General features: G+C 46.4%; 1 protein-coding gene across 1 annotated transcript in view; it reads right to left on the bottom strand.

Moving 5' to 3' along the window:
• Positions 1-26486, bottom strand: part of LOC121270789 (pro-neuregulin-3, membrane-bound isoform-like) — a 598214-nt gene that overhangs the window by 33530 nt on the left and 538198 nt on the right. The window contains exons 4-5 of the mRNA XM_041176229.1: positions 10982-11055; positions 6628-6654 (exon numbers count right to left, since the gene is read on the bottom strand). Of these exons, the coding sequence (XP_041032163.1) occupies positions 6628-6654; positions 10982-11055 (101 nt within the window). The remainder of the gene's footprint in view (positions 1-6627; positions 6655-10981; positions 11056-26486) is intronic.

Here is a 26486-nt window from a genome sequence, read left to right as displayed (position 1 = left end):
GAGATAGACAGATAGCAGGTATGGGGAGAAAGAGAGAGACAGAGCTAGAGAGTGCACAGACACATACAGATAGGGAAAGACCATAAACACAGAGAGAGAATAAAATTAAGAAATCAGACATGGGGGGAGAGAGAGAGCGAGAAAGCGACAGATACGTAGCAGGCATGGAGAGAAGGAGACATCGATTGTGGTGGAGAGAGAGAGAGAGAGAGACAGAGAGAGCAGAGGGAGTTAAGACACCGAAAAAGAGAGCGAGAGAGTGAGAGAGGGACAGACAGAAACCAGACACGGAGACAGAGAGAGAGCACAGTCACAGGGAGAGAGAGAGTGAGGGCAAACACAAGGAGAAAGAAAGAGAGAGAAAGAGTAAGAGAGAGGGGGACTAGACAAGGAGAGAGAGTGATGGAGAGAAGGGAGGGGGTGATGAAGGTTGGGGGGTGGGGAAGGGAGAGGCAGAGACATAGGAGGAGCAGAGAGAGGGAGACAGCAGACAGAGAGAGAAAGAAGAGAGGGAGAGAGGGCACAAGCATGGAGAGGGAGAGAAAGACCAAAAGCACAGAGAGAGAATGAAAGAGAGAAATCAGACATTGGGGGGGCGGGGGGTGGTGGGGGGGGGGGGGGGGGGGGTGTTGGGCCATGGAGGGACTGAAGGAGGTAGAGAGAGAGCAGACATGGAGAGCGAGAGACAGAGAGACCAGACACAGACACAGAAAGAGAAAGACACAGAGAACACAATGACAAAACAGAGGGAAAGGGAGAGGGAGAAAAAGGGAGAGACAAGGTACAGAGAGAGAGATGAAGTAAAGGAGAGAGTGTGACAAAAATTGAGAGAGACCATGCAGAGAGAGATAGAGATGGAGAGAGAGAGAGACAGGGAGTGAGGGAGAGAGGGAGAGTGAGAGAGAGAGAGAGAAAGGCAGAGAGAGAGAGAAAGGCAGAGAGAGAGAGAAAGGCAGAGAGAGAGGCATAGAGAGGGAGGCAGAGAGAGAGAGAGGGGGGAAGAGGGACAGAGAGGGATATGCAGAGACCAGGCAGAGAGAGAGAGAAAGGAGAGAGAACAGACATGGAGAGGAAGAAAGAGAGAGACAGAGAGAGAGAGAGACAGGGAGAAAGAAAGCAAGAGAGGCAGGGAGAGAGAGAGTGAGAGGAGGGAGAGAAAGAGAGAGACAGGGAGAGAGAGAGAGAGAAAGAGATAAAGCAGGCAAGGAAAGAGGAAAAATGGGGAGAGACCAGCCAGAGAAAGATAGAGAGAGGGAGAGAGAGAGAGCGACAGAGAAAGAGACAGAGAAAGAAAGACCAAACAAAGAGAGAGAAAAAGAGAGAGAATGAGAGCAGACATGGAGAGAGAGAGAGAGAGAGACAGGGAGTGAAAGAGAGAGGAGGGAGAAACAGGGAGAGAGAGAGGAGAGAGAAAGAGAGAGAGAAAGAGAGAGTGAGAGACAGCGAGAGACTAGGGAAAGAGAAAGGCCATAAACACACAGAGAGGATGAAAGAGATAAATCAACATGGGGAGACAGAGTCAGAGACAGAGACAGAGCGAGAGTGAGAAAGTGACAGAGAGATAGCAGACGTGGAGAGAAAGAGACATAGAGAGAGGGGAGAGAGAAAGGGAGACACACAAACACACCAAAAGTGGACCTAGAGAGAAAGAGAGAGCAGACATGGAGGGAGAGAAGGATGGAGAAAGGTCAGGCATAGAGAAAGAAAATGACAGAAAGAGAAAGAGAGAAAGAGAGAGAGAGAGACCAGGCACAGAGAGAGAGAGATGAAGGGAAGGAAAGAGTGCGACAATGATGGAGAGAGACCAAGCAAAGAGAGATAGAGATGGAGTGATCGAGAGAGAGAGAGAAAGAGAGAGAGACCAGGCATGGAGAGAGTGAGATGGAGAGAACAAGAGTGAGAGAGAGAGATAGAAAGACACACAGACACCAGGCATGGAGAAGAGGGAGAGAGAGAGAGCGAGAGAGAGAGAGCAGTGACAGAGATAAAGAGAGCGAGAATGTGAGAGAGCGCAGACCCGGAGAGGGAAATACCGAACACAGAGAGATAAAAAGAGAGTGGGATCAGACATTGAGGGAGGGAGGGAGGAGGGGAGAGAGAGGGAAAGGGGGCAGAAAGAGAGATGACAGAGAGAGAGAGCAGGCATGGAGAGAGAGAGAGATGGGGAGAAGAAGAGAGTGAGAGATGAAGAGGAGAGAGAGACCAGACACAGAGAGAGAAAGGGAGAGGGAGACCTGTCATGGAGAGAGTGAGAGACCAGACATAAAGACATAGAAATTGAGAGAGAGAGAGAGAGAGAAAGTGTGAGAAAGAAGACACGAAGAGAGAGAAAAGCCAAAAACACAGAGAGAAAAAATGAGAGAGAGACAAGACAGAAAGAAAAAGAAAGAGAAATCGAGAGAGAGAGTGAAAGAGAGAGAGAGCAAGATAGAGAGGAAGAGAAAGAGAGAGACCAGCCATGGAGAGAGAGAGAGTGCAGACACAGAGAGAGAAAAAAATGGTAGAGAAAGAATGGGCAGACACAGAGAGAGAAAGAGAGAGAGAGAGAGAGCAGACACAGAGAGGAAGACAGAGAGAGAGTGAGAGAGAGAACAGGCACAGAGAGAGAAAGAAAGGGAGAGTTGAGGCATGGAGAGAGAGAGGAAGAGAGAGCGAGCAGGATGGAGAGAAAGAGAGAGACCAGACATGGGGAGAGAGAGAGCAGGCAGAGAGAGAGAAAAAATGGGACAGAAAGAGTGGGCAGGCACAAAGGGAGAAAGAGAGAGAGGGGGAGAGAGAGAAAGAGAGCAGAAACTGAGAGAGAGAGAGCAGACACAGAGAGAAAGAGAGAGAGAAAGAAAGAGAGACCAGACAGAGAGGAGAAAGAGAGAAAGAAAGAGAGGGCAGGCAAGAGAGAGAAAGAGAGAGAGAGAGAGAGACAGAGACACCAGGCATGAAGAGAGAGAGACAGGAAGAGAGAGAAAGAGCAAGTGAGGCCAAACGCAGAGAGAGTAAAAGAGAGAGGGTGAGGGAGAGAGACGAGACACAGAGAGAGAAAGAGTGAGAGAGAAAGAGAGGGCAGGTGGAGAGAGACCAGATACAGAGAGATAGACAGAGAGGGAGAGAGAATGAGAGAATGAGAGGGAGAGAGAGGGAGGGGAGAGGGGAGAGCAGAGAGAGAGAGGACAGAGAGACAGAAGAGAGAGGAAGAAGAGCAGATAGGAGAGCGAGCGAGAGAGATGGGGAGCAGTGAGAGAGAGAGAGGAGAGAGAGAGAGGAAAGGGAGAGAAAGGGAACAAAGAGAGAGAGACAGCAGGCAGAGAGGGAGAGAGAGAGATTGAGCGGACACGAGGAGAGAGGAGAGGGAGAGATGGAGAGAAAGGTGGGCACAGAGAGAGAGAGAGAGCTGACAGAGAGAGAGAAATGGGGAGCGACACGGAGAGAGAGAGAGAGAAAGAGAGAGAGAGAGATAAAGAGAGATAGACCAGACATGGAGACAGAAAGAGAGCAGACACAAAGAGAGAGAAAGATGGAGAGAGGCCAGACAGAAAGAGAGAGAGACCAGACACAGAGAGATAGAGAGAGAAGGAGAGAGAAAGACAGAGCAAGAGAGACCAGGCACAGAGACAATAAAAGGAGAGTGAGTGAGAGAGAGTAAGAAAGAGATAGAGAGAGAGAGACCAGGCATGGAGAGAGAGACCCGACAGAGAGAGAGAAAGAGAGAGAGAAAGAGAAAGAGAGAGAGAGACCAGACATGGAGAGAGGGACCCAAAAGAGAGAAAGAGAGATAGAGATAGAAAGACAGAGAGGCCAGTCACAGAGAAAGAAAGAGAGAGAGAGAGAGGGAGAGAGAGAGAGAAAGAAAGAAAGAAAGAGAGAGACCAAGAATGGAGAGAGAGAGAGAGAGTGCAGACACAGAGAGAGAAAAAAAAGGTAGAGAAAGAGTGGGCAGACACAGAGAGAGAAAGAGAGAGAGTGAGAGAGAGAACAGAAACAGAGAGAGAAAGAGAGAGAGACCAGACAGAGGGAAAAAAAGGAAAGAAAGAGAGGGCAGCCACAAAGAGAGAAAGAGAATGAGAGAGACAGAGAGAGTGAGAGCAGACGTGGAGAGAAAGAAAGACAGCAGACAAAGAGAGAAAGATAGAGGGAGACCTGTCATGGAGAGAGTGAGAGACCAGGGACAAAGACATAGAAATTGAGAGAGAGATAGAGAGAGGGAGAGAAAGAGTGAGAAAGAAGACATGGAGAGAGAAAAACCAAAAACACAGAGAGAGAAAATGAGGGAGAGAGAGAACAAGACAGAGAGAGAGAGAGAGAGAGAGAGACCAGAGAGGGAAAAAGAGAGAAAGAAAGAAAGGACAGGCACAGAGAGGGAGAGACGAGGCATGGAGAGAGAGAGGAAGAAAGAGCGAGCAGGATAGAGAGAAAGAGAGAGACCAGGCATGGGGAGAGAGAGAGACCAGACAGAGAGAAGAAAGAGAGAAAGAAAGAGAGGAAAGGCAAGAGAGAGAAAGAGAGAGAGAGAGAGAGAGAGAGAGAGACACCAGGCATGGAAAGAGAGAGAGAGAAACAGGAAGAGAGAGAAAGAGCAAGTGAGGCCAAACGCAGAGAGATTAAAAGAGAGAGGGTGAGGGAGAGAGATGAGACACAGAGAGAGAACGAGTGAGAGAGAAAGAGAGGGCAGGCAGAGACCAGATACAGAGAGATAGACACAGAGAGAGAATGAGAGAATGAGAGGGAGAGAGAGTGGGGAGCAGAGAGAGAGAGGACAGAGAAACAGAAGAGAGAGGAAGGAGAGCAGAGAGGAGAGCGAGCGAGAGAGATGGGGAGTAGTGAGAGAGAGAGGAGAGAGAGAGGAAAGAGAGAGAAAGGGAACAGAGAGAGAGAGAGAGAGACAGCAGGCAGAGAGGTAGAGAGAAAGATTGAGCGGACATGAGGAGAGAGAAGGTGAGGGAGAGATGAAGAGAAAGGTGGGCACAGAGAGAGAGAGAGAGTGGACACAGAAAGAAATAGAGGGAGCTGACAGAGAGAAATGGGGAACAACATAGAGAGAGAGAGAGAGAGAAAGAGAGAGAGAGTGTGTGTGAGAGAGAGAGAGAGTGAGAGAGAGAGAGAGAGAGATAAAGAGAGACAAACCAGACATGGAGACAGAGGGAGAGCAGACACAAAGAGAGAGAAAGATGGAGGGAGGCCAGACACAGAGAGATAGAGAGAGAAGGAGAGAGAAGGAGAGAGCGAGAGAGACCAGGCACAGAGACAATAAAATGAGAGTGAGTGAGAGAGAGTAAGAAAGAGATAGCGAGAGAGAGACCAGGCATGGAGAGAGAGACCTGACAGAGAGAGAGAGAGGGAGGGAGAGAGAGAAAGGGAGAGAGACCAGACATGGAGAGAGAGAGAGACCAGACCCAGAGAGAGAAAAGCACAGCAAGAAAGAGAAGGCAGACAGATAGAGAGAAAGAGAGAGGGAGAAAGAGAAAGAGCGAGAGACGCCAGACGTGGAGACAGAGACTGAAAGAGCAGACACAGAGAGAAAGAGAGAGAGAAAGAGGCCAGATACAGAGAGATAGAGATACAGAGAGAGATAGAGAGAGAGAAAGAGAGAGAGAGTGAGTGCGAGAGAGAGAAAGATGGAGAGAGACCAGACAGTGAGAGAGAGAGACCAGATACATAGAAATAGAAAGAGAGATAGAAACAGAGAGAGAGGTGGAGAGAGAGAGAGAGGGAGAGAGAGAGAGAGGCCAGACACAGAGAGAAAGAGAGAGAGAAAGAGAGAGAGAGAAAGGGAGAGAGACCAGACATGGAGATAGAGAGAGACCAGACCCAGAGAGAGAAAAGCACAGCAAGAAAGAGAAGGCAGACAGATAGAGAGAAAGAGAGAGGGAGAAAGAAAGAGCGAGAGACACCAGACATGGAGTCAGAGACTGAAAGAGCAGACACAGAGAGAAAGAGAGAGAGAAAGAGGCCAGATACAGAGAGATAGAGGTACAGAGAGAGATACAGAGAGAGAAAGAGAGAGAGAGTGAGTGTGAGAGAGAGAAAGATGGAGAGAGACCAGACAGTGAGAGAGAGAGACCAGATACATAGAAATAGAAAGAGAGATAGAAACAGAGAGAGAGAGGTGGAGAGAGAGAGAGAGAGGGAGAGAGACAGAAAGAGAGACCAGACATGGAGACAGAGAGAGAGAGAGACCAGACAGAGAAAGAGGAAGATGGAGAGAGGCCAGAAACAGAGATAAAGAGGCCAGGTATAGAGAAAGAGAGAGGGAGAGAGAGAGGGAAAGACACCAGGCACGGAGACAGAGAGAGAGCAGCCATGGAGAGAGATAAAGGCCAGATGCAGAGAAAGAGAGCAAGAGACTCGAACACACACACAAACACACAAACACACAAACACACACACCAGGCACCAACAGAGAGATGGAGAGAGAGAAAGAAGCCAGGCAGAGACAGAGAGGGAGACCAGACACTGAGTGAGAACAGGCAGAGAGGTTTTAGACCATGTACAGACACAGAAACTGGACACAGACACAGATATAAGGCAGATATGGACAAAATACACAGAAATAAAAGGTTAGAGACAGACAAACACAGCAATTGGCAGAGACACAAAGAAAGGCGGAATAAAGAATAACAAGAGCTGAGTCCATACCCATGAATTCTATTCCCAGATGTTCTGCTGCATTGAGTGTTTTCACAATGAGAGAGAGAGAGAGAGAGACAGAGAATATCAGTAAGCTGTATGAAACACAACATGCAATCTGATTGTTGGTTGAGAATTCAGTATTGAATCAGAGACCAGCGCTCCACTGCACACAGCTTCACCTCATTTCCTGTCAGTATCAGATAAACAAATTAACAAATAGCACAGGGAGTTACAAAGTCATCTTGCACTGAACTGGAGCAGAGAGGCAGTTAATGTAGAAAATGCTCAGTGTGTTTGACAGAATGGTTGGAATTTTATGTCTTAGTCACTTGTGTGCAGATTTATAGTTTGTGTGACTGAGCTGCATCAATGAGTTTAAAGTCAACACTCGGAATAGGAGGAGGCCATTCAGTAACTTGAGCCTGTTCCACCAATCACCGCTGCACAGGCATTCAATGCACATTGTGATAAATCAAAGTGGGTTTACTGTCTAGAGCCTCGAAGAGAGATACCCACAAAGATCTAGTGATCTCTGTAATGAGGATCCCCCCCCCCCCCCCCCCCCTTACCCAGTTGGCAGCTTAAATCTGGCACCAAGTCAAGGGAATCTCCAGGCATGGAACAACAGTGATATCAGCAAACAGGGTAAGCAGCCAATCAGATTGCCGTATTCACATAAGACAAATAGGGAAGTGAAAATCCTTCATGCAGTGAAATTAATGATTATGATTGGATCAAGAAAGAAGCAAAATAAGGATAAATAACCTTTGGAATTGTTTATCATTTTGAAGAAATTTGACAGTCCATAAATATAAAATTAGCTTTTCAGATCCAGTGAAGGTGTTTAGGAGTAATTCTGGAGGTAGAACACATTAAAAGTCCAGTTAGACTGCATTCAATGAAGTGTAACATTTTTTAAAGAGTGACTCTAACATTGTTACATTGGGTGCTTTCATCAGACCGTGATTTCAATGGGGATTGCAGCTTATTTGAACCTCCAAAATTTACTCTATAGAGGAGTGTCAACTTACTGGCAACAACCCCTGGTTTCCCATGTTTAACTGCTCATGTGCAGACTCCTAGAGTTACTGTCAGTTTCAGTGAAGTTATGACAGCGAATGCTGACAATTTCACCATCATTCCATCACAAAACCATTTTCTAAACTGTTTGATCCTACATTGTGTTGAAGTAAGCAGATTGGCGAAGCAGACAAAACACATGGCCACTGGTCTACTGTGAGTGACACAGAAAATCACCAAACATTCACCAAACCCCAAACTGCCAAACCTCCAATCCACCAAACTTCCATCAAATCTTAAGTCACTTCATCAAATTTCCAAACCTTCACAAAATCTGCAAATTTTCACCAAATCTCCAACCTTATTTCTGTTGGGGGTCTCTTTGCAACTGTGAGACTTTGACAAAGGTTGTCAGTGTCAGTCAAATCAGCTGCATGTTGAGTAGAGCTGTAGGATTGTCCAAACTCCTCCGGATGCAGGAAGAGCATCAACACAACAATGAGTTGGAGATGTGACAGTTCAGTCTTTCAGAATGGCCATCATACAAAGAAAAAGGAACAAACATTTCAGGTGCCAAACACTCTGAAGCAAGCTGAACATTTCAGTCAATGGGAGCCTCAGAGAATCGTGTCAAACTGCTTTGAAGATCATGTAGCTGGCAACTGCTCACTCTTACCAACACTTACACTCAGATGGCTGGGTATGGAACTGGCTGTACATGGGGGTGGAGAGAGAGTATGGGTGAGTTTGGCTGGGAGGAAGGGTATGGGTGGGGAGAGGAATCAAGCAGTGATGAATATTTTTGGTATAATTTCTATTTGGTTTTCTACATTCGGCAATGGTCATGATTTCATGATGAGGAACTAGTTCATTGAATACAATAACACATCCCAATCTTACCAGATAAAGCAGGCTCCAACCAGCTGTGAAAATTACACAAAGTACATTGCACAGGAATGGGCACAAAGCCCAGGAACAGAACAAAGCATACACACGGGAGGCAGAGAGAGAGAGAGAGAGAGAGGTGCATAAAGGGGTGGACAGATAAAGGACAGAGAGAGGTGGATAGAGGAATTGAGAGATGTGGTGGAGAGATGCAGGAGAGATGGAGAGATGAGGTACAATAGCTGACTCAGTGATCAAACATCAAAAATACAGGGATAAACGTTTGCCTCAATTTCTGTATCAATATTTTGAGGAAAATACCAGCCACACTGGGACGCGGTTTGTAGAGACATGTGCGAAACCTGAGCCCATGGTACTGAGGCCTTCTTAATCGGGGAATGAAGGTCAGTGATGGGAGGCAGGTCATGGACTGGTGGTGTCTCCATAAGTCAAAAGAACCAGTTTGAAGAGTAAAGATTGTATAGCTGAGAGCCCACATATGGGAGTGGGGGAGGGAAAGGGGGAGGTGGGGGGGTGGGGGGGCGTGTGTGGAGTGGGGTGGTGGTAGTGGGGAGGGGAGGTGGGTGTGTACTCCTCAGAGAGGGGAGAGGAGGAGAGGGGAGGGGGACTTTGCTACTGCAGCCATTTAACTCCCACATCCTTTCAGCAATTTTGGGATGAGTTGTCAGGCAGCCAGTAACAAAGCTCAGGTCAAACAGGCTTGAGGTTCCATTCTGGCCAAAAGGTGATATCGGATTGGAATCCTGTCTCCTAACTCTGCAGCTGTGACAATCCATAAAAACAAAATCCCAGCTGCTGAATCAATCCAAATCTTTCTTTAGTCACAAAAGGCAATAAGGGATTGGGAATGTGCGGGATGGGGAATGTGAAGAATCAGGAATGTGCGGGATGGGGAATGTGAAGAATCAGGGAATGTGTAGGATGGGGAATGTGCTGGACATCACCTATTGCTCTCGTTTGAAGGTCAGAAGCTTTGGTTAGTGAAGATTGAAAGAAGTGAAAGTGATGGGAACAAGGTCGCACTTCGGGGTAACAAGTGAAATTTACAGTGGTCACCTGACACACCTCCCAAGAAAACTGGAAAGGTTGAACCCAAAGTGATCAAAGGGCAGCAAGTGAACACTCCTTTCCCATTTTTACATTCATGACCCTTCCATCCTTATAATCTGAGGTTACCAACCAAACTTTCATACAGTGTCCTTGGGAGCCAATAATTACATTGCTCAAAATATTATCTGAGCAAGAGGGATATTCTCTGACAGAATGGATAAGGAGAGGCCATATAAAACTAACTGGCGCAGTCTTAAAGAGTGCACGGGGTCAGAGGGTCCCAGGGGTTCGTGTGCATAGATCTGTGAAGGTGACAAGACGTATTGAGAGTCATTAGTGAAGTAAATGGGATCTTGGACTAGAGGTATTGAGCGGAATTTTATGTCGGCAGGATTTTACGGTCCTGCCAAAGGCAATGGGCTTTTGAACGGCTTGCCGCATTTTACAGCCCTGCCCCCGCTGTGACAGGGCTGTAAAATTCTGCTCACTGAGTACAAAAACAAAGAAGCTTTGCTGAGCCTTTATAAAGCTCTGACTAGGTCACAACTGGAATACTGCGTCTGGTACTGGTCACCACATTTCAGGACGGATGTGAGGGTGGAGGAGACTTACCTGACTGGTTCCAGGGATGAGGGAGTTTAGCCACAGGGTTAGGCTGTGGAGCTGGGATTGTTCTCCTTGCAGCAAAGGAGATTGAGGGGAGATTTGAAAGAGGTGCACAGGATCGTGACAGGTTTAGATAAGGTGGACAAAGAAAAGCTGTTCCCATTGGCTGATCGTACAAGGACTAGGGGGATGCAGATTTAATGTTTTGGGCAAGAAAAGCAGTGCGGGGGGGCGGGGGGAACGTGAGGATGAACTCTTTTTTACGCAGCGAGTAGTAATGACCTGGAACCTATTGCCTATGAGGTTGGTGGAAGTGGAGATGATGGGTGATTTGTTAAGGAAACTGGATAGACAGGTGAGGGAAATAAAGTTGCAGGGCTACAGGGATAGAGTGGGGGAACGGGACTGATTGGATGGGTCTACAGAGAGCCAGCATTGACTTGATAGGCCAAATGATTCTGACTCTATAAAAGAGGAATCTGAATTGTTTGTGTGTCAGATAACCCACCAGGTGTCAGTAAGTGTGTGATTTGGGGAATCTAGTGGTGTGTGCCCTGCAGGCTCTCATCCAACACCACAAGGCAGTTGACCAACAATCCTTCGATTGTCCAAAGTGCAAGAAAATGCAGATGGTGATTTGGAATTTTGTAAAGAATGTGAAATTTTCTCCCTCCACACATACCGCCTCCTCCTCCCCATTCTACAACTTTAGGGTTATCACCACAGCAACAGCTGGCATCAGCAATTCACAATGAAAGAAAAAGAACAAAGGTCATACTTGGATCTGATAAGATTGAATCCGTTTTCGGCAAGTATTGGTCACAGCGAACACCTTGGTAACCCTCTTTGCACCTGAAGAGAAAGGGAATACAAGACAGAAAGTAGGTTTGATAAATAGAGAAACAGATATAGTCAAAACAGAAAACAATATTCATTTAGATTAAGTTTGTTAAAGAGCAGCACAGGGTGTTCATTATTGATTCGAACTGGTTAAGCCTTATAATTGGTGTTTGGAGGAGGATGACCACATGAAGAGGTTGAGAGATGTTCAATCGTTAGTATTTTATTCAGTTATCATTCCCCAGATATCGAGCACTTTCCCTCAGCAGCATCACCAGTTGTTGCGTTTCCTTCAGGCAGGAAGCCTTCATTCTACCAATTTCCTGAATGCCAACTTCTGGAAGGCCATGAAAGCTTGAGTTTCTTCTGCTCCATGCCTCAGGAATGCACAGTCCCAAAAGTGGAAAGAGGGACCAAGGCTCGTGCTCTGGGATTCCAGGGTCCCTGCTGTATGGGGACAGTGGGGGGAAATTTTCTAACCCATACACCTGACGGAACAGGGGGTCTCTCCCCTTGTTAACCCAGGGCACAGAGCTAATCATGTGACCTATTCTTTAGCTCTGCAGGTTGCCAGCGAGCAGGGATCAGTGAAGGGAGATGGTCGAAAATAGAGAGGGAGGAGTGCAGCCAGTTTAACAAGGAGTGGCAATGAGAAAGAGCCCTCTGTCAGTACAAACCATCACTTAGGGAGGAAAGGGTTAATGATGGACAGGCGGATTGGATAAGGGAAGGTTGTGCCTGACTAACTTGATTGAATTTTTGAGGAAGTAGGATGGTACTGAGTTTGATGTTGTCTATACGGATTTTAACAAGGCTTTTGACAAGGTCCAATATGACAGACTGATCAGAAAATGGAAAGCTCACAGTATCCAAGGGAAAGTGGCAGGTTGTCTCCAGAATTGGCTCCGTGACAGGAAGCAAAGGGCTATGGTTGGTGTGTTTTTGTGACTGGAAGGCTGTTTCCAGCAGGGGTCCACCAGGACTGGTGTTGGGTCCCTTGCTGTTTGTGGTATATATAAACGATTTAGACTTGAATGTAGGAGGGCCGATCAGTAAGTTCGCGGATGACACGAAAATTGGTGAGGCGGTAAATAGTGAGGAGGATAGCCTTAGATTACAGGAGAACGTAGACCGGCTGGTCAGATGGCCTGATCAATGGCAAATGGAATTTAATTTGGATAAGTGTGAGGTGGTGCACTTGGGCAGGACAAACAAGGCACAGGAATACACGATGAACAGTAGGATCCTGGGAAGTACCGAGGATCAGAGGGACCTTGGTGTGCACGTCCACCTGTCCCTTAAGGTAGTGAAACAGGTAGATAAGGTGGTTAAGAAGGCATATATTCCCTGGAGCGGAGGAGAATGAGGGGGAACATGATTGAGGTGTATAAAATTATGAGGGGCATATATAGGGTAGACGGGAAGGAACGTTTCCCCTTGGTGGAGGGATCAATAACCAGGGGGAAAAGGTTTAAGGTAAGGGGCATGAGGTTTGGAAGGGGATGTGAGGAAGAATTTTTTCACCCAGAGTGTGGTGGGAATCTGGAACTCGCTGCCTGAAAGGGTGGTAGAGGCAGAAACCCTCATAACATTTAAGAAGTATTTGGATGTGCACTTGCAATGCCCATAGCATACAAGGCTATGGGCTTAGTGCTGGAAAATGGGATTAGAATAGTTAGGTACTCGTTTGGCCGGTGCAGACTCGATGGGCTGAAGGGCCTTTTTCTGTGCTGTAGACCCTCTATGACTCTATGACTCTGACCCATTCATTAAAAACACCCATTTGCAGAGTTAAAATCAGAGCAGTCGGATCTTTGAGCACATTCTAAACCTAACAGGAGGGCGAAGGTTTTCAAATCAAAGATGTTTTTCTCATTTCCGTGCCTTGTTGAATGGGACATACATCAGTTACTGAAAGGTTTTTCATGTATTTCATCAGCAACTAAGTAAATGTGTGATGCGGCCTGTCCTGTAGTTGCTGCGGAATATCACCTTCTGGCTGCAGTTACACAAAGCTTCACATCATCAATCCCAACCACTCCATCTCAACACAACAAACAAGGAGAGCGTTTGGGAAGTTTCACATTCCACACGGGTGCTTTAACATCACCACCAGTGCCGTAGGAACCTCTCAGTAACAAATCTACCACATCATCTCCCAGTTAAACCACAACAAAGATTCCTTCCTTAGAAACTGGGGTTCAGCACACATGCTCAATTCTGAGCAACTTCAGTCAATAAAATTGTCCCAACAACCAAGAAACAGAGGAAATAATGAAAGCCCAATGAGGAATTAGAATTTTCCATCAGCTGACAGGGAGGGGGGAAAGGGGGTGAGAGGGGGAAATGGGGAAAGGGGAGGAGAAGGGGAAAGGGAGAGAAAGGGTGGAGAGAGGGGGAAAGGGGGAGAAAGGGGAGGAGAGGGCGAAAAGGAGGGAAAGGGGGAAGGGGGAGAGAGGGGGAAGGGGAGAAAGGGGCAAGGGGAAAGGGGAGGAGAGGATAAAAGGGGGAGGGAGGGGGTAGGGTGGAGGGGGGAAAGTGGAAAGAGGAAGAAAGGGGAAAAGTGGTCAGGGAGGAAAGTGGGGGCGAGAGGGGGAAAGGAGGCGAGAGGAGAAAAGGGTGGTGAGGGGGGAAGAGGGAAAGGGGGAGCACAAGGGGGAAAGGGGGGTGAGGGGGGGAATGGAAGGGGGAAAGGTGACTCCAAGGCAATGCTCCGAACAGGATGTGATAACTTTAAGTTTAGGTGAGTTTGTCAAATGTGAGATTAGATTATTTTTCAGATTGGTCCAATATGGGTCAAAGTCAAAATAAGCTCAATGAGTGAAATGGTGAAATGAGGAATTGTCAAAACTGCACAACACTCCAGGTGCTGCAAAAGCAAGGTTCTATAGAATTGCAGCAAGACACCTTCATTCATGTACTCAAATCCTCTTGTAACAATGGCCAACGTACCATTTGGCACTTGGTTCTATATGGCATGGGATATCTAAATGGGATAGATTTCAAACAGATCTAGCAGCTCAAGACGGGGCATCCATGAGGCACTGTAGGCCCTCAACAGCAGCAGAATTGTACTTGACCACAATCTGTAACCTCTTGGCCCAGCATATAGCCAACTTTACCATTACCATCAAGTCAGGGGATCAACCCTGGTTCAATGAAGAGTGCAGGAGGGCATGCCAGGAGCAGCACCAGGCATATCTAAAAATGAGGTGTCAACCTGTGAAGCTACAACGCAGGACCACTTGCATGCCAAACAGCACAAGCAGCAAGTGATAGTCAGAGCTAAGCGATTCCACAGCCAACAGATCAGATCTAAGCTCTGCAGTCCTGCCACATCCAGTCGTGAATGGTGGTGGACTCACTGCAGGAGGAGGCTCCACAAATATCCCCATCCTCAATGATGGTGAAGCCCAGCACATCAGTGTAAAAGATAAATCTGAAGCATTTGAAGCAATGTTCAGCCCGAAGTGCCGAGTGGATGATCCATCTCAGCCTCTTCCGGAGGTCCCCAGCATCACAGATGCCAGTCTTCAGCCAATTCCATTCATTCCACATGAGACCAAGAAACAGCTGAAGGCACTGGACAGTGCAAAGGCTATGGGCCCTAACAAGATTCCTGCAATAGTACTGAAGACCTGTGCTCCAGAACTTGCCACGCTCCTAGCCAAACTGTTCTAGTGCAGCTACAACACTGGGGTTAACCCAGCAATGTGAGAAATTGCCCAGATATGTCCTGTCCACAAAAAAGCAGTTAATTCCAACTTGGCCAATTACCGCCCCATCAGTCTACTCTCGATCATCAGTAAAGTAATGGAAGAGGTCATCAACAGTGCTATCGAGCAACACTTGCTTAGCAATAACCTGCTCACTGATGCTCAGTTTGGGTTCCATCAGGGCCACTCAGCTCCTCTCCTCATTACAGCTTTGGTTCATAAATGGACAAAAGAGTTGGACTCCTGATGTGAGGTGAGAGTGACTACCCTTGACATCAAAGCTGCGTTTGACCGAGTGTGGGATCAAGGAGCCCTTGCAAAATTGGAGTCAACGGGGATCGGGGGAAAACTCTCCACTGGTTGGTGTCATACTTAGAATAAAGCAAGATGGTTGTGGTTGTTGGAGGTCAGTCATCTCAGCTCCAGGACATCCCTGCAGGAGTTCCTCAGGGTTGCGCCCTAGGCCCAACCATCTTCAGCTGTTTCATCAATGACCTTCCTTCCATCATAAGGTCAGAAGCGGGGATGTTCGCTGATGATTGCACAATGTTCAGCACCATTCGCAGCTCCTCAGATACTGAAACAGTCCATGTCCAAAAGCAGCAAGACCTGGAAAATATTCAGGCTTGGGCTGACAAGTGTCAAGTAACATTTGCATCACACAAGTGCCAGGCAATGACCATCTCCAACAAGGGAGAATCTAACCATCACCCCTTGGCATTCAATGGCATTACCATCACTGAATCCCCCACTATCAACATCCTGGGAGTTACCATTGACCAAAAACTAAACTGGACTACCTATATAAATACTGTGGCTGCAAGAGCAGGTCAGAGGCTAGGATTGGTGTGGCAAGTAACTCACCTCCTGCCTCCCCAAAGCCTGTCCACCATCTACAGGATACATGTTGGGAGTGTGTTGGAATACTCCTCAATTGCCTGGATGAATGCAGCTCCTTGTCAAGAAGCACAACACCATCCAGGACAAAGCAGCCCCACTTAAATGGCACCCCATCCATAAACATTCACTCCCCTGCAGGAACCCACCAAGGTTCCTAGACAGCACCTTCCAAACCCATGTCTACTACCATCTAGAAGGACAAGTGTCGCAGATAGATGGGAACATCACCACCTGGAAGTTCCCCTCCAAGTCACTTACCATCCTGGCTTGGAAATATATCGCTGTTCCTTCACTGTCATGGGTCAAAATCCTGGAACTCCCTCTCTTACAGCACTGTGGGTGTACCTACACCACATGGACTGCAGCGGTTCAAGAAGACAGCTCTCCACCAGCTTCTCAAGGACAATTAGTGATGGGCAATAAATGCTGGCCCAGCCAGCGATGCTCATATCCCATGAATGAATTCAAAAACATTTTCAGCTCACACTCTCTTCTGCATTACAAGTTGCAGATGGTATGAGAATGCATCTCTTCCTTACCTCCCTCCTCTCCCCACAACCTTTCTCCTTTCAGATATCTAAGAACAGCTTGGCCAGTAAAATAAAAGCAAAATACTGTGGATGCTGGAAATCTGAAATAAAAACAGGAAATACTGGAAAAACTCAGCAGGTCTGGCAGCATCTGTGGAGAGAGAAACAGGGTTGATGTTTCGGGTCTGCAAGACTTTTCTTCAGAGCTTGGCCAGGCTGTAGAGGAACATGAAGACAGGGATGATGAAGTCACAGACCTGTCACGCGATTTCACACATCCAGAGACCAGCTCCAACACTGACACTGCACATTTCAGAGGACAGATTAGAGATGGAACCTGCACATGGTGAATGACTAGGCATCAGTGAGCTGCAACAGAATGGGAAGGGGTGTGTGTGTGTGTGTGTGTGTGTGTGTGTGTGGAGGGGTTGTGCAAGAGCCAGCTCACTGGAGCATGAGCTCGTACACAAGTTCACTCTAGTCGTTTCAGATGAGGAGGTCTGCAGCAGAATGCTGATGAGTATGCAACAATGAAATGTTTGGTACAAAGGTAGGCCTGCCAGAAAGCTAGGCGGCAATATCAAGGAGCAAGGAGGAGACCTGAAGCAACTTGGCACGGGCTTTGCACAGGACTTACAGCTCATGGAACTGGTGACCAACTCCATTTATACACTTGTGTAGCCAACCATAAGACAGCATCTGATGGCCGATGTCTCAGTTCCATTACAGCACACGCAGCTCCCACCAGAAGCTTGAAGGCTGCATTGGGGAAGTTCAGGCTGAAGTCATTGCAATCTCCAGCTGCTGCCTCAGAAACTTAGGCTGCTGCCATCAAGGCTGCAGATCCCAGTGTACAAAGGGACACATAACATTTCACTATAGTCTAGCAATCTGTGCTGCAACAGATTACCACAATTGCTGAGGTGCTGCCTGAGGGAAGTGGCAGTAGTTCCATGGAGTTTAAACCTGCTGTCTTCTCTCAGAATGAAAGTATTCATCCTCCCACGACTGTCATTTGCCAGTGCCATTGTTACTGCTGCCAGGATATTGGGCATTGATCTGCATGATTCACTGTCTATGGCCACACACCAGCTGGACACTGAAAGAGAGGAATCCCTTTCATTTCTGGGATGGGCAGAGTTGACAAGTGGGGCTACAAACTAATGTATATGCAGTTAACGGACCTGCAACATGGAGAAACCAACAATCCGAGTGAAGCCATATGCTCACTCCATCTGCTAGTCTCTGGCAAGAGAGAATGAAAGTCGTTAGCTCTCTTCAAATAGGGAGCCTCAGTGAGATTCCTTATACAATAGTAGACAGCAAACTGTGAGATGTTGCACTATCTCCAGCTCCGGCCTAGAAGGAACCAGGAGTATAAAGCTCATTTTCACAGCTATTGGTAATACTATCCTCAGCAGGGAGTCTAGGCTGCAGCAGGTGGCAGGTTCCAGGGTGGATGTCTCACTCATTGATCCGCGCTGAGCTGGAGGAAGGCGGATATTGCTTCCCAAACATCCTGGTGGATAGGGCTTCCTGCTGAAAGCACTTCTCCTGCTCCTCCCTCTCTCCAGCAGCTTGTCCTCCTCTATGTGGCCTCTATTCATTTTCCAAGCCATGCTGGATTCCAAGGGTAATGCCTACGCAGGGCATCTTGGCTGAGAGCAATTGGTTTGTGTAGAAATCCTGAAATCAGCAAGATGTTTTTTAGCACTTGCTGCACTCCTTCCTGTAGACCTTAGCAACTTGAAATGACTATAGAAAGCAACAAACATTGGTATAATTTAAGCAACAACCTGAAGAAATCAAACAGCAACCAATAAGTAGTTGATGATCCCTTTAAGTATCAAAAAGGTAATTAGTAATTGTTTTCTAAATATTTTGAGATGTGGTTACATTAAGGACACATTTGAATACTGTAATAGACAAGGTCATGGCAGATCAACTAAACAAGCAAATTGTATCCATTTTCAATGGAGAAGAATATAAAATACCAGCGGTAAAAAAGCTAAAATTAATTCAAGGGAAGAAATTTACTGGATTCAATATTAGTAACAAAATGGTCGTGCTCAGTGGGTAGCACTCACTCTCACTTCCGAGTTAGGAAGCTGTGGGTTCAAATCCTAATTCAGGACATAAGCACAAAAGTCAAATCTGATGCTCCAGTGGAGCACTGAGGGAGAGCTGCATTGTCCGGGGTGCAGTCTTTTGGATGAGGCATTATACCAAGGCTCTGTCTGCGTGAGGCTTCGGAGGTTTAAATAGCATGAGAAGGTGAGAGAGAGAGAGTGGCGAGACTTTGGAGGCTTAAACTGATGAGACAAGGAGAGCTAGCTGGGGCAGGAGATCAGCCTGTGGACTGGCTGTTTTTGGAGAAAAACCAAAGTATGGCATCACAGAGAAAGAGGTAAGTGATTGGTTGGTGGGTATTTTGCTCATTTATCTTTTAAAACTCAGGTAATTTAGTAATTGTAAAGTTTTATTAGCATTAGAAAGATTTATTAGCATTAGCAAAGCTCATTGGGAATAGTAATGATTATTAATTATAGATTAAGAAAATAATGAATGAACACATAATAAAGATGGCAGGGCAGGTGATGTGTTGCGGAATGTGGGTTTACCTGGACACCTGTGTGATCCAGGGATAACACATCTGCAGTAAATGTCAGTGGCTTGAGGAGCTTTGGCTCAAAGTCATTGAGCTGGAGGCTGAGCAGCAGACACTGAAATGTAATGCATTGGGGAGGGGAAAAGTTACCTGGACACTTTGTTCCAGGAGACAGTCACACGCCTTAGGATAAGGTCTTCTAATTTGGTCAGTGGTCAGGGACAGGAGGGTGTGACTGCGAGTAAGGCAGGTATAAGGACCCACTAGGTAGAAGTGGAGGGGCCTCAGCCCTTGCAATTGTCCAACAGGTTTGAGGTTCTTGCACCCTGTATGGACCAAAGTGGGGTCTCCAGGGTGGATGAGCAAACTGACCATAGCACTGTGGTACTGGAAGCCATTTAAGCAGAGGGAGTAAATAGGAATATAGTGGTAGTAGGGGACAGTTTAGTCAGGAGGATAGACACAGTTCTCTGTAGCCAAGAGCAAGGGTCCAGATAGCTGTGCTGCTTGCCTGGTGCCAGGGTTCAGGTCATCTCCTCTGGGCAGGAGAGAAACTTGCAGTGGGAGAGGGAGGATCCAATGGTCATAGTCCATATAGGTACCAACAACATAGGCAGAACTAGGAAAGAGGTTCTGCTGAGGGAGTATGAGCAGCTAGGGGCTAAATTAAAAAGCAGGACTTCAAAGGTAATAATCTCTGGATTACTTTCCAAGCCATGAGCAAATTATCATGAGGTAAATCAGATTAGAGAGATGAAGTTTGTTGTGGGAGAAATGGGTTTTGATTCATGGGACACTGGAACTGGGGAAAGTGGGAGCTGTACCATTGGGACAGTCTTCAACTAAACTGTGCTGGGAGCAGTATTCTGGTGAGTCATATAACTAGAGTGGTAGAGAGGGCTTTAAACTAAATAGTGGAGGGGGGATCAAATTTTAGGAGATGTGACATACTAAAGAAAGAAGACAAGAGAGACAGGCAGTAATAAGGGAATTGATAATCAGAGCAGGGTAGGAATATGCACCAGCAGATATGGTGAGAGACCCCAATTTTGTTAGGCTTCAGGCTGAGGAGGAATGAGCCAGCTTCTTTATTCAACCTCCTCGATAGGTCGCAACAAGGTTAATTTAAAAGGGATCCCTTCCCTCGTGGATTCCTTTTCCCAGTCCAAATGTATTTATTTATTTTTTAACCAGGCCTTCTTGAGTCAAAGAAGGCATAAGTTTATTAGTGGCTAAAACCCTGATCAGAAATGATAAGTTAATAGTCTAAATAAACACGAATCAGCCTTTGGCTGGATGTGGCTGTTAAATTGGATGATTCCGGTAGAGCTGATTCTGGCAGTTTCACAGTCAGTTTGGAGACAGAGAGAGAGAGAGAGAATGAGAGAGAGAGAACGAGAGAGAGAGAGAGAGGGAGCGAGAGAGAGAGAGAGAGGGGGGGAGCGAGAGAGAGGGAGAGAGAGAGTGAGAGAGCAAGAGAGAGAGAGAGAGAGCAAGAGAGAGAGCAAGAGAGAGGGCGAGAGAGAGAGAGAGGGAGAGAGAGGGCGAGAGAGAGAGAGAGGGAGAGAGAGAGTGAGAGAGCAAGAGAGGGAGAGAGAGCAAGAGAGAGAGAGAGCAAGAGAGAGGGCTAGAGAGAGAGAGAGGGAGAGAGAGGGGGGAACAAGAGAGAGGGAGAGAGAGAGAGCAAGAGAGAGAGAAAAAGCAAGAGAGAGAGAGAGAGCGAGAGAGAGGGCGAGAGAGAAAGAGAGGAGGAGCGAGAGGGAGAGAGAGAGTGAGAGAGAGAGAGAGAGAGGGAGAGAGAGGGAGCGAGAGAGAGAGCGTGAGAGACTGAGAGGGAGAGAGAGAAGGAGAGAGAGAGCTCTTTTACTTGCAGACTGCAGGGGGGTGACTGACTTGTTCTTCTGCTTGTTGTCACACACAGTCACACACCAGGGTTTCACTGATTTTTCCGTATAGTCTGGAAAGGAAAAAACTATGGGCAGAAGTTTTAGGTCAGCATGTGGGCGAGTGCCCAACCTGTTCGGATGCAAAATCGCACAAGATAACATCCAGCGAGTATTCCAATGTCATCCCATGTGATATTGCAGTCAGCGGGTGCATATGAATGTCAGAAGCGCGCCCACCAACAATTAAAGTTGTTAAATTTCCAATTGTCTCCGATTTATTGTAGTCTGTTCAACCTTACTGGCGGACAGGGCAGGTGGACTTTGCATTATTGATGAAACATCATCCAAGGGCAGGATGAGGTTTATGTTATTTATTTAAACAATATGTATGGACAGAGTTGTCATCATGTATATGTTCAGGTGACCGATTGTGATATGTGGACATTTTTTATCCGGATTTTAAAATCTTTATTTAATCGTTTTGAAGTCTTCAGCTCCCTGAGGCAGCTCTTTGCCTTCAGGGAGCTAACACTCAATGCTGGCCCATACCCACGCCTATGTCAGCGCCTGCCCTCCTCCTGCCCCTCCCCAGCAGTGCTGAGCATTTTGACCCATGCTTCACGGTGGCTGACCATTAATTGGCCAGCTAGTGTGAAATTGTGGTCAGGGGCTGATCGTGGAGAGTGGTCCATTCCCCAGTCACTCCCAGGCTTGTCGATCGTGCCCGCAGGCCAATCTAAAAATCTTGCCCTACGACTCATAACCAGAGTCCTTGTTCTTTCCATCTCAGATTATTTACATATCATGAGACATAAGTCAACAGGAGACAGATTTTGGATGTTTGCTGAGACATGCAAATCAGTCTTTTGTCTCCACAACCACAGGAGGTTATAGTTTAGTCTTTGCATTTTTCCTATCTCCCTTTCAAGTCTCTCTGTTCAAAGGAGGCTATGACACCCTTCAGATGCGACATTCCATGTCCTCTCAGGACCAGTCGGTCAAGTATAATCCACACTGGAATTTTCCAAAAAGTGCTCACTTTATGTTATAAGCCACCTTTTGCTCAGTGTCTTTACCCGTATTTCTATTTTTTTTAAATACAGGTCTTCCTTAAAAAGTTCAAATTGCCCGTAGGTAATTGGTGCCACTAACCTACTGCCGTGACAATCTGAATGCACTTGATATTTGTAACAAAACAGATGAATTGACAGCGCAAATAGAAATAAATATGTATGAAGAGACACGGCTGCAGGACAACCAAGGCTGGGACCTGAATATTCAAGCATACTTGAACTTTAGGAAGGACAGGAAGCTAGGGAAAGGTGAAGGGATGGCTTTGTTAATTAGGGATGACATTGGTCAAATAGAGAGAAATGACCTTAGTTCTGGAGATCAAAATATGAATCAGTTTGGGTAGAGATGAGGAATAGTAAAGGTAAGGAGTCACTTATGGGAGTGGCTTATAGGCACCCTAAAGGTAACCACACTGTAGGCCGGGGTATACAGGAAAACAATATTGAGGGCTTGTGAGAAAGGTGTGGCAATAATCAATTATTTCAATCCACATAGAGATTAGATAAATCAGATTGGTAAATATAACCTGGATGAAGAGCTCATAGAGTGTTTTTGGGATAGTTTCTTAGAGCAGCACATTCGAGAACCAACCAGAGAGCAAGCTATGCTAGATCTGGTAATATGCAATAAGACAGGAATAATTAATGACCTCGGAGTGAAGGCTCCCCTCGGTGACAATTATCATAATATGATTGAATTTCACATTCAGTTTGAGGGACAGAAGGGAGATGATGAGAGGGAAAGAAGAATGGATAGAGGATTGGTTAGTAACAGAAAACAGAGAATAGGCATAAAGGGTCAATTTCAGGTTGGCAAGATGTGATGATTGGAATGCCACAGGGATCAGAGTTGATCAGAGAAGCCAGTGTGGTCCAGTCAAAGATTGCCTATGTTTGACTAACGCAGCTGCATTTTTTGAGAGGGTGAGTCATACTGGATAGGAGAGTGTCTATGGATATTACTTATCTGAGTTTGTATGTTTGCAAAATATTTGATAAAGTTCCACATAAAAAGATCATTAACAATAATGAGAATGCAAGAAATTAGATGTAACCTCGTGGCCAGAGTAGGTTATTAGTTTGCACGTGGTAGTCTGATTGGTGGGAAGTGACAAGTGGTGTCGCCGAGGGATCAGTTCTGGAACCTCAATCGTTCCAACATTTATTAATGACTTGGATGAAGGAAGAAAGAGTCATAATGGACGTGATGTACTGGTACAGAAAACACTAAAACCACTGAACAGGTACAACAACAAAAGCAAAATGCAGTGGATGTTGGAAATCTGAAATAAAAAAAGAAAACGCTTGACACACTCAGCAGGTCAGGCAGCGCCTTTGGAGAGAAACAGAATTAATGTTTCAGGTTGAGATGGCCTTTCATTAGAACAGGTGCAAAAAGATTAATGGAATGTTGGTCTTCATCTCAAAGGGGCTGGGATACAAAGGGGTCATAGTTATGTTCCAGCTGTACAAAGATCTGTCTAGATCCCATCTGGACCTCGGTTCTGGGCACTAAGCCTCTGGAAGGGTGGATTAGCCTTGGAGGAGGGACTGTGCAGATACAATAGAGTGATAGCTAGATTAAAAGGAGGAACAGATTCTGGCAACAGCAGGGTCAGATATCTGAAAAAGTGAAGGAAGCAGATTCAACAGTAACTTTCAACAGGGAATTAGAGCAATTAGATAAGTACTTGAGGGGAATAAATTGCACAACCAATGGGGAAAGGGGCGAGGGGGAATTTGATTAACCAAAATCTGTCAAAGGGCCAACAGAGGCATGATAGGCCAAATGGTCTTGTTTTGTGCTATATCATTCCACGATTCGATGTGCGACTGAAAGAATTGAGGTTTTTTAGAAAGGGATGAGAGAATTAAGAGATGATCTAATTGGGATTATCTAAAGTTTGGGGCAGGGGAGTACTGTTCACTTAAGAACAACTTCTCCTCAAGTGGATACCATTTTTTTTTATTCATTCAGGGGATGTGGGCTTCGCTGGTTGGGCCAGCATTTATTGCCCATCCCTAGTTGCCTTTGAGAAGGTGGTGGTGAGCTGCCTTCTTGAAGCGCTGCAGTCCACGTGGTGTAGGTACACCCACAGTGCTGTTAGGGAGGGAGTTCCAGGATTTTGACCCAGCGACAGTGAAGGAACGGTGATATATTTCTAAGTCAGGATGGTGAGTGACTTAGAGGGGAACTTCCATGTGGTGGTGTTCCCATCTATCTGTTGCCCTTGTCCTTCTAGGTGGTAGTGGTCGTGGGTTTGGAAGGTGCTGTCAAAGGAGCCTTAGTGAGTTTCTGCAGTGCATCTTATAGATGGTATACACTGCTGCTACTGTGTGTCGGTGGTGGAGGGAGTGAATGTTTGTGGATGTGGTGCCAATCAAGTGGGCTGCTTTGTCCAGCTTCTTGAGTGTTGTGGGAATTGCACTCATCCAGGCAAGTGGAGAATATTCCATTGCACTCCTGACTTATGCCTTGTAGATGGTGGATAGGCTTTGGGGAGTTAGGAGGGGAGTTACACACTGCAGGATTCCTAGCTTCTGACCTGCTCTTGTAGCCACAGTATTTAGATGGCTAGTCCAGTTCAGTTTCTGGTCAACGGTAACCCCTAGGAAGTTGATAGTGGGGATTCAGTGATGCTAATGCCATTAACACAGAAACATATAAACATAGGAAATAGGAGCAGGAGTAGGCCATTCGGCCCTTTAAGTCTGCGCCGCCATTCACCATGATCATAGCTGAGCATGCAACTCAAAAGCCTGCTCCCGCTTTCTCCCCATATCCTTTGATCTCTTTCACTCTAAGAGCTATAACTAACTCCTTCTTGAAAACATACAATGTTTTGGCCTCAACTACTTTCTGTGGTAGTGAACTCCATAGGCTCACCACTCTCTGGGTGAAGAAATTTCTCCTCAACTCAATCCTAAATGGCCTACCCCATATTCTCAGACTGTAACCCCTGGTTCTGGACTCCCCCACCATCGGGAACATCCTTCCTGCATATACCCTGTCTAGTCCTGTTAGCATTTTCTAGGTTTCTATGAGATCCCAACATCAAGGCGCGATGGTTGAAATCTCTCTTGTTGGAGATGGTCATTGCCTGACACTTGTGTAGTGCGAATGATACTTGCCACTTGTCAGCCCAAGATTGGATATTGTCCAAGTCTTGCTGCTTTTGGACATCAATATCTGAGGAGTCATGAATGATGCTGAACATTGTGCAATCATCAGTGAACATCCCCACTTCTGACCTTATGATGGAAGGGAGGTCATTGATGAAGCAGCTGAAGATGGTGGGGCCGAGGACACTACCCTGAGGAACTCCTGCAGTGATGGCCTGGAGCTGAGATGACTGACCTCCAACAACCACAACCATCTTCCTTTGTGCTAGGTATGACTCCAACCAGCGGAGAGTTTTCCCCCTGATTCCCATTGACTCCAGTTTTGCTAGGGCCCCTTGATGTCACACTTGGCCAAATGCTGCCTTGATGGCAAGAGCAGTCACCCTCAGTGATTCCTCCAAGTGGTGTTCAACATGGAGGAGTACTGATTCATCAGCTGAGGGAGGGCAGTCCTTGTCCATGTTTGACCTGATGCCATGAGACTTTGTGGGATCCAGAGTCAATGTTTAGGACTCTCAGGGCAACTCCCTCCCGACTGTATACTACAGTGCCACCCATCTCTGCTGGTCTGTCCTGCCCAGATGGTGTCTGGGACATTATCTGTAAGGTATGATGAATACGTCAGGCTGTTGCATGACTAGTCTGTGAGACAGCTCTCCCACTTTTGGCACAAGGCCCCAGATGTTAGTAAGGAGGACTTTGCAGGGTCAACAGGGCTGTGATTGCCCTTGTCGTTTCTGGTGCCTAGGTTGATTTCGGGTGGTATGGCCGGTTTCATCCCTTTTTTGGGGACTTTGTAGTCGTTTGTTACAACTGAGTGACTTGCTAGGCCTTTTAGTGTCAACCACATTGCTGTGGGTCTGGAGTCACATGTAGGCCAGACAAATTAAGGATGACAGATTTCCTTCCATAAAGGGCATTAGTGAACCAGATGGGTTCTTATACCAATCAATAATGATTCTAAGGTCATTATTAGACTTTTAATTCCAGGATGTACCTGGACATACCAGGAATACTATACCTGCCGTGGCGGGATTCGAACCCGGGTCCCCAGAGCATTACCCTAGGTCTCTGGATTCCAGCAACAATATAATTATGCCATCGCCTCCCCTTAATCCTTGAGAATTATAATGATGAGACATTGAGTCTCACTGAGTTTGAAGCCTCTCACACACTGGACAATCATGATGCACAAGATAGGAAAAGGTGATAAAGCTGGTTCCCTACAATTAAGATCTTATTCTGTTTGCAATGCCCCTGACCCAACATTTCACTGATTCTGGTCTTGTCAAACTTTCATCAATGTCACTTTGGTGTCAGTCCCAACATCAGGAATGTTGAGATCAGCTGCGAACACTTGGCGCTGATCAGCTCTCTGTTGCTTCGCAATCACCAAATGCTCCATTCATCATCCTTTCACTTTCTATTGCAGAGCCTATTTTCAATTCAATTTTTCAATTTTTCATCAAGTAAACAAACATTCATCTTCTTTATTAAACCTCATTTATCAAAAGCTTTGAATTCCAGGGAGATGCAAACAGGTGCTGGAGAGAGTTACAGAGTTACAAGGACAAGGTTTGCCTCCTAAACAATGGATTTTAATCCAT

Source organism: Carcharodon carcharias, chromosome 28 (genome assembly GCF_017639515.1).
Source record: "Carcharodon carcharias isolate sCarCar2 chromosome 28, sCarCar2.pri, whole genome shotgun sequence".
In the NCBI taxonomy this organism is placed as follows: Eukaryota; Metazoa; Chordata; class Chondrichthyes; order Lamniformes; family Lamnidae; genus Carcharodon; species Carcharodon carcharias.
The sequence above is the reverse complement of the archived record's forward strand: the minus strand, read 5'-3'. Positions and strand labels throughout refer to the sequence as shown.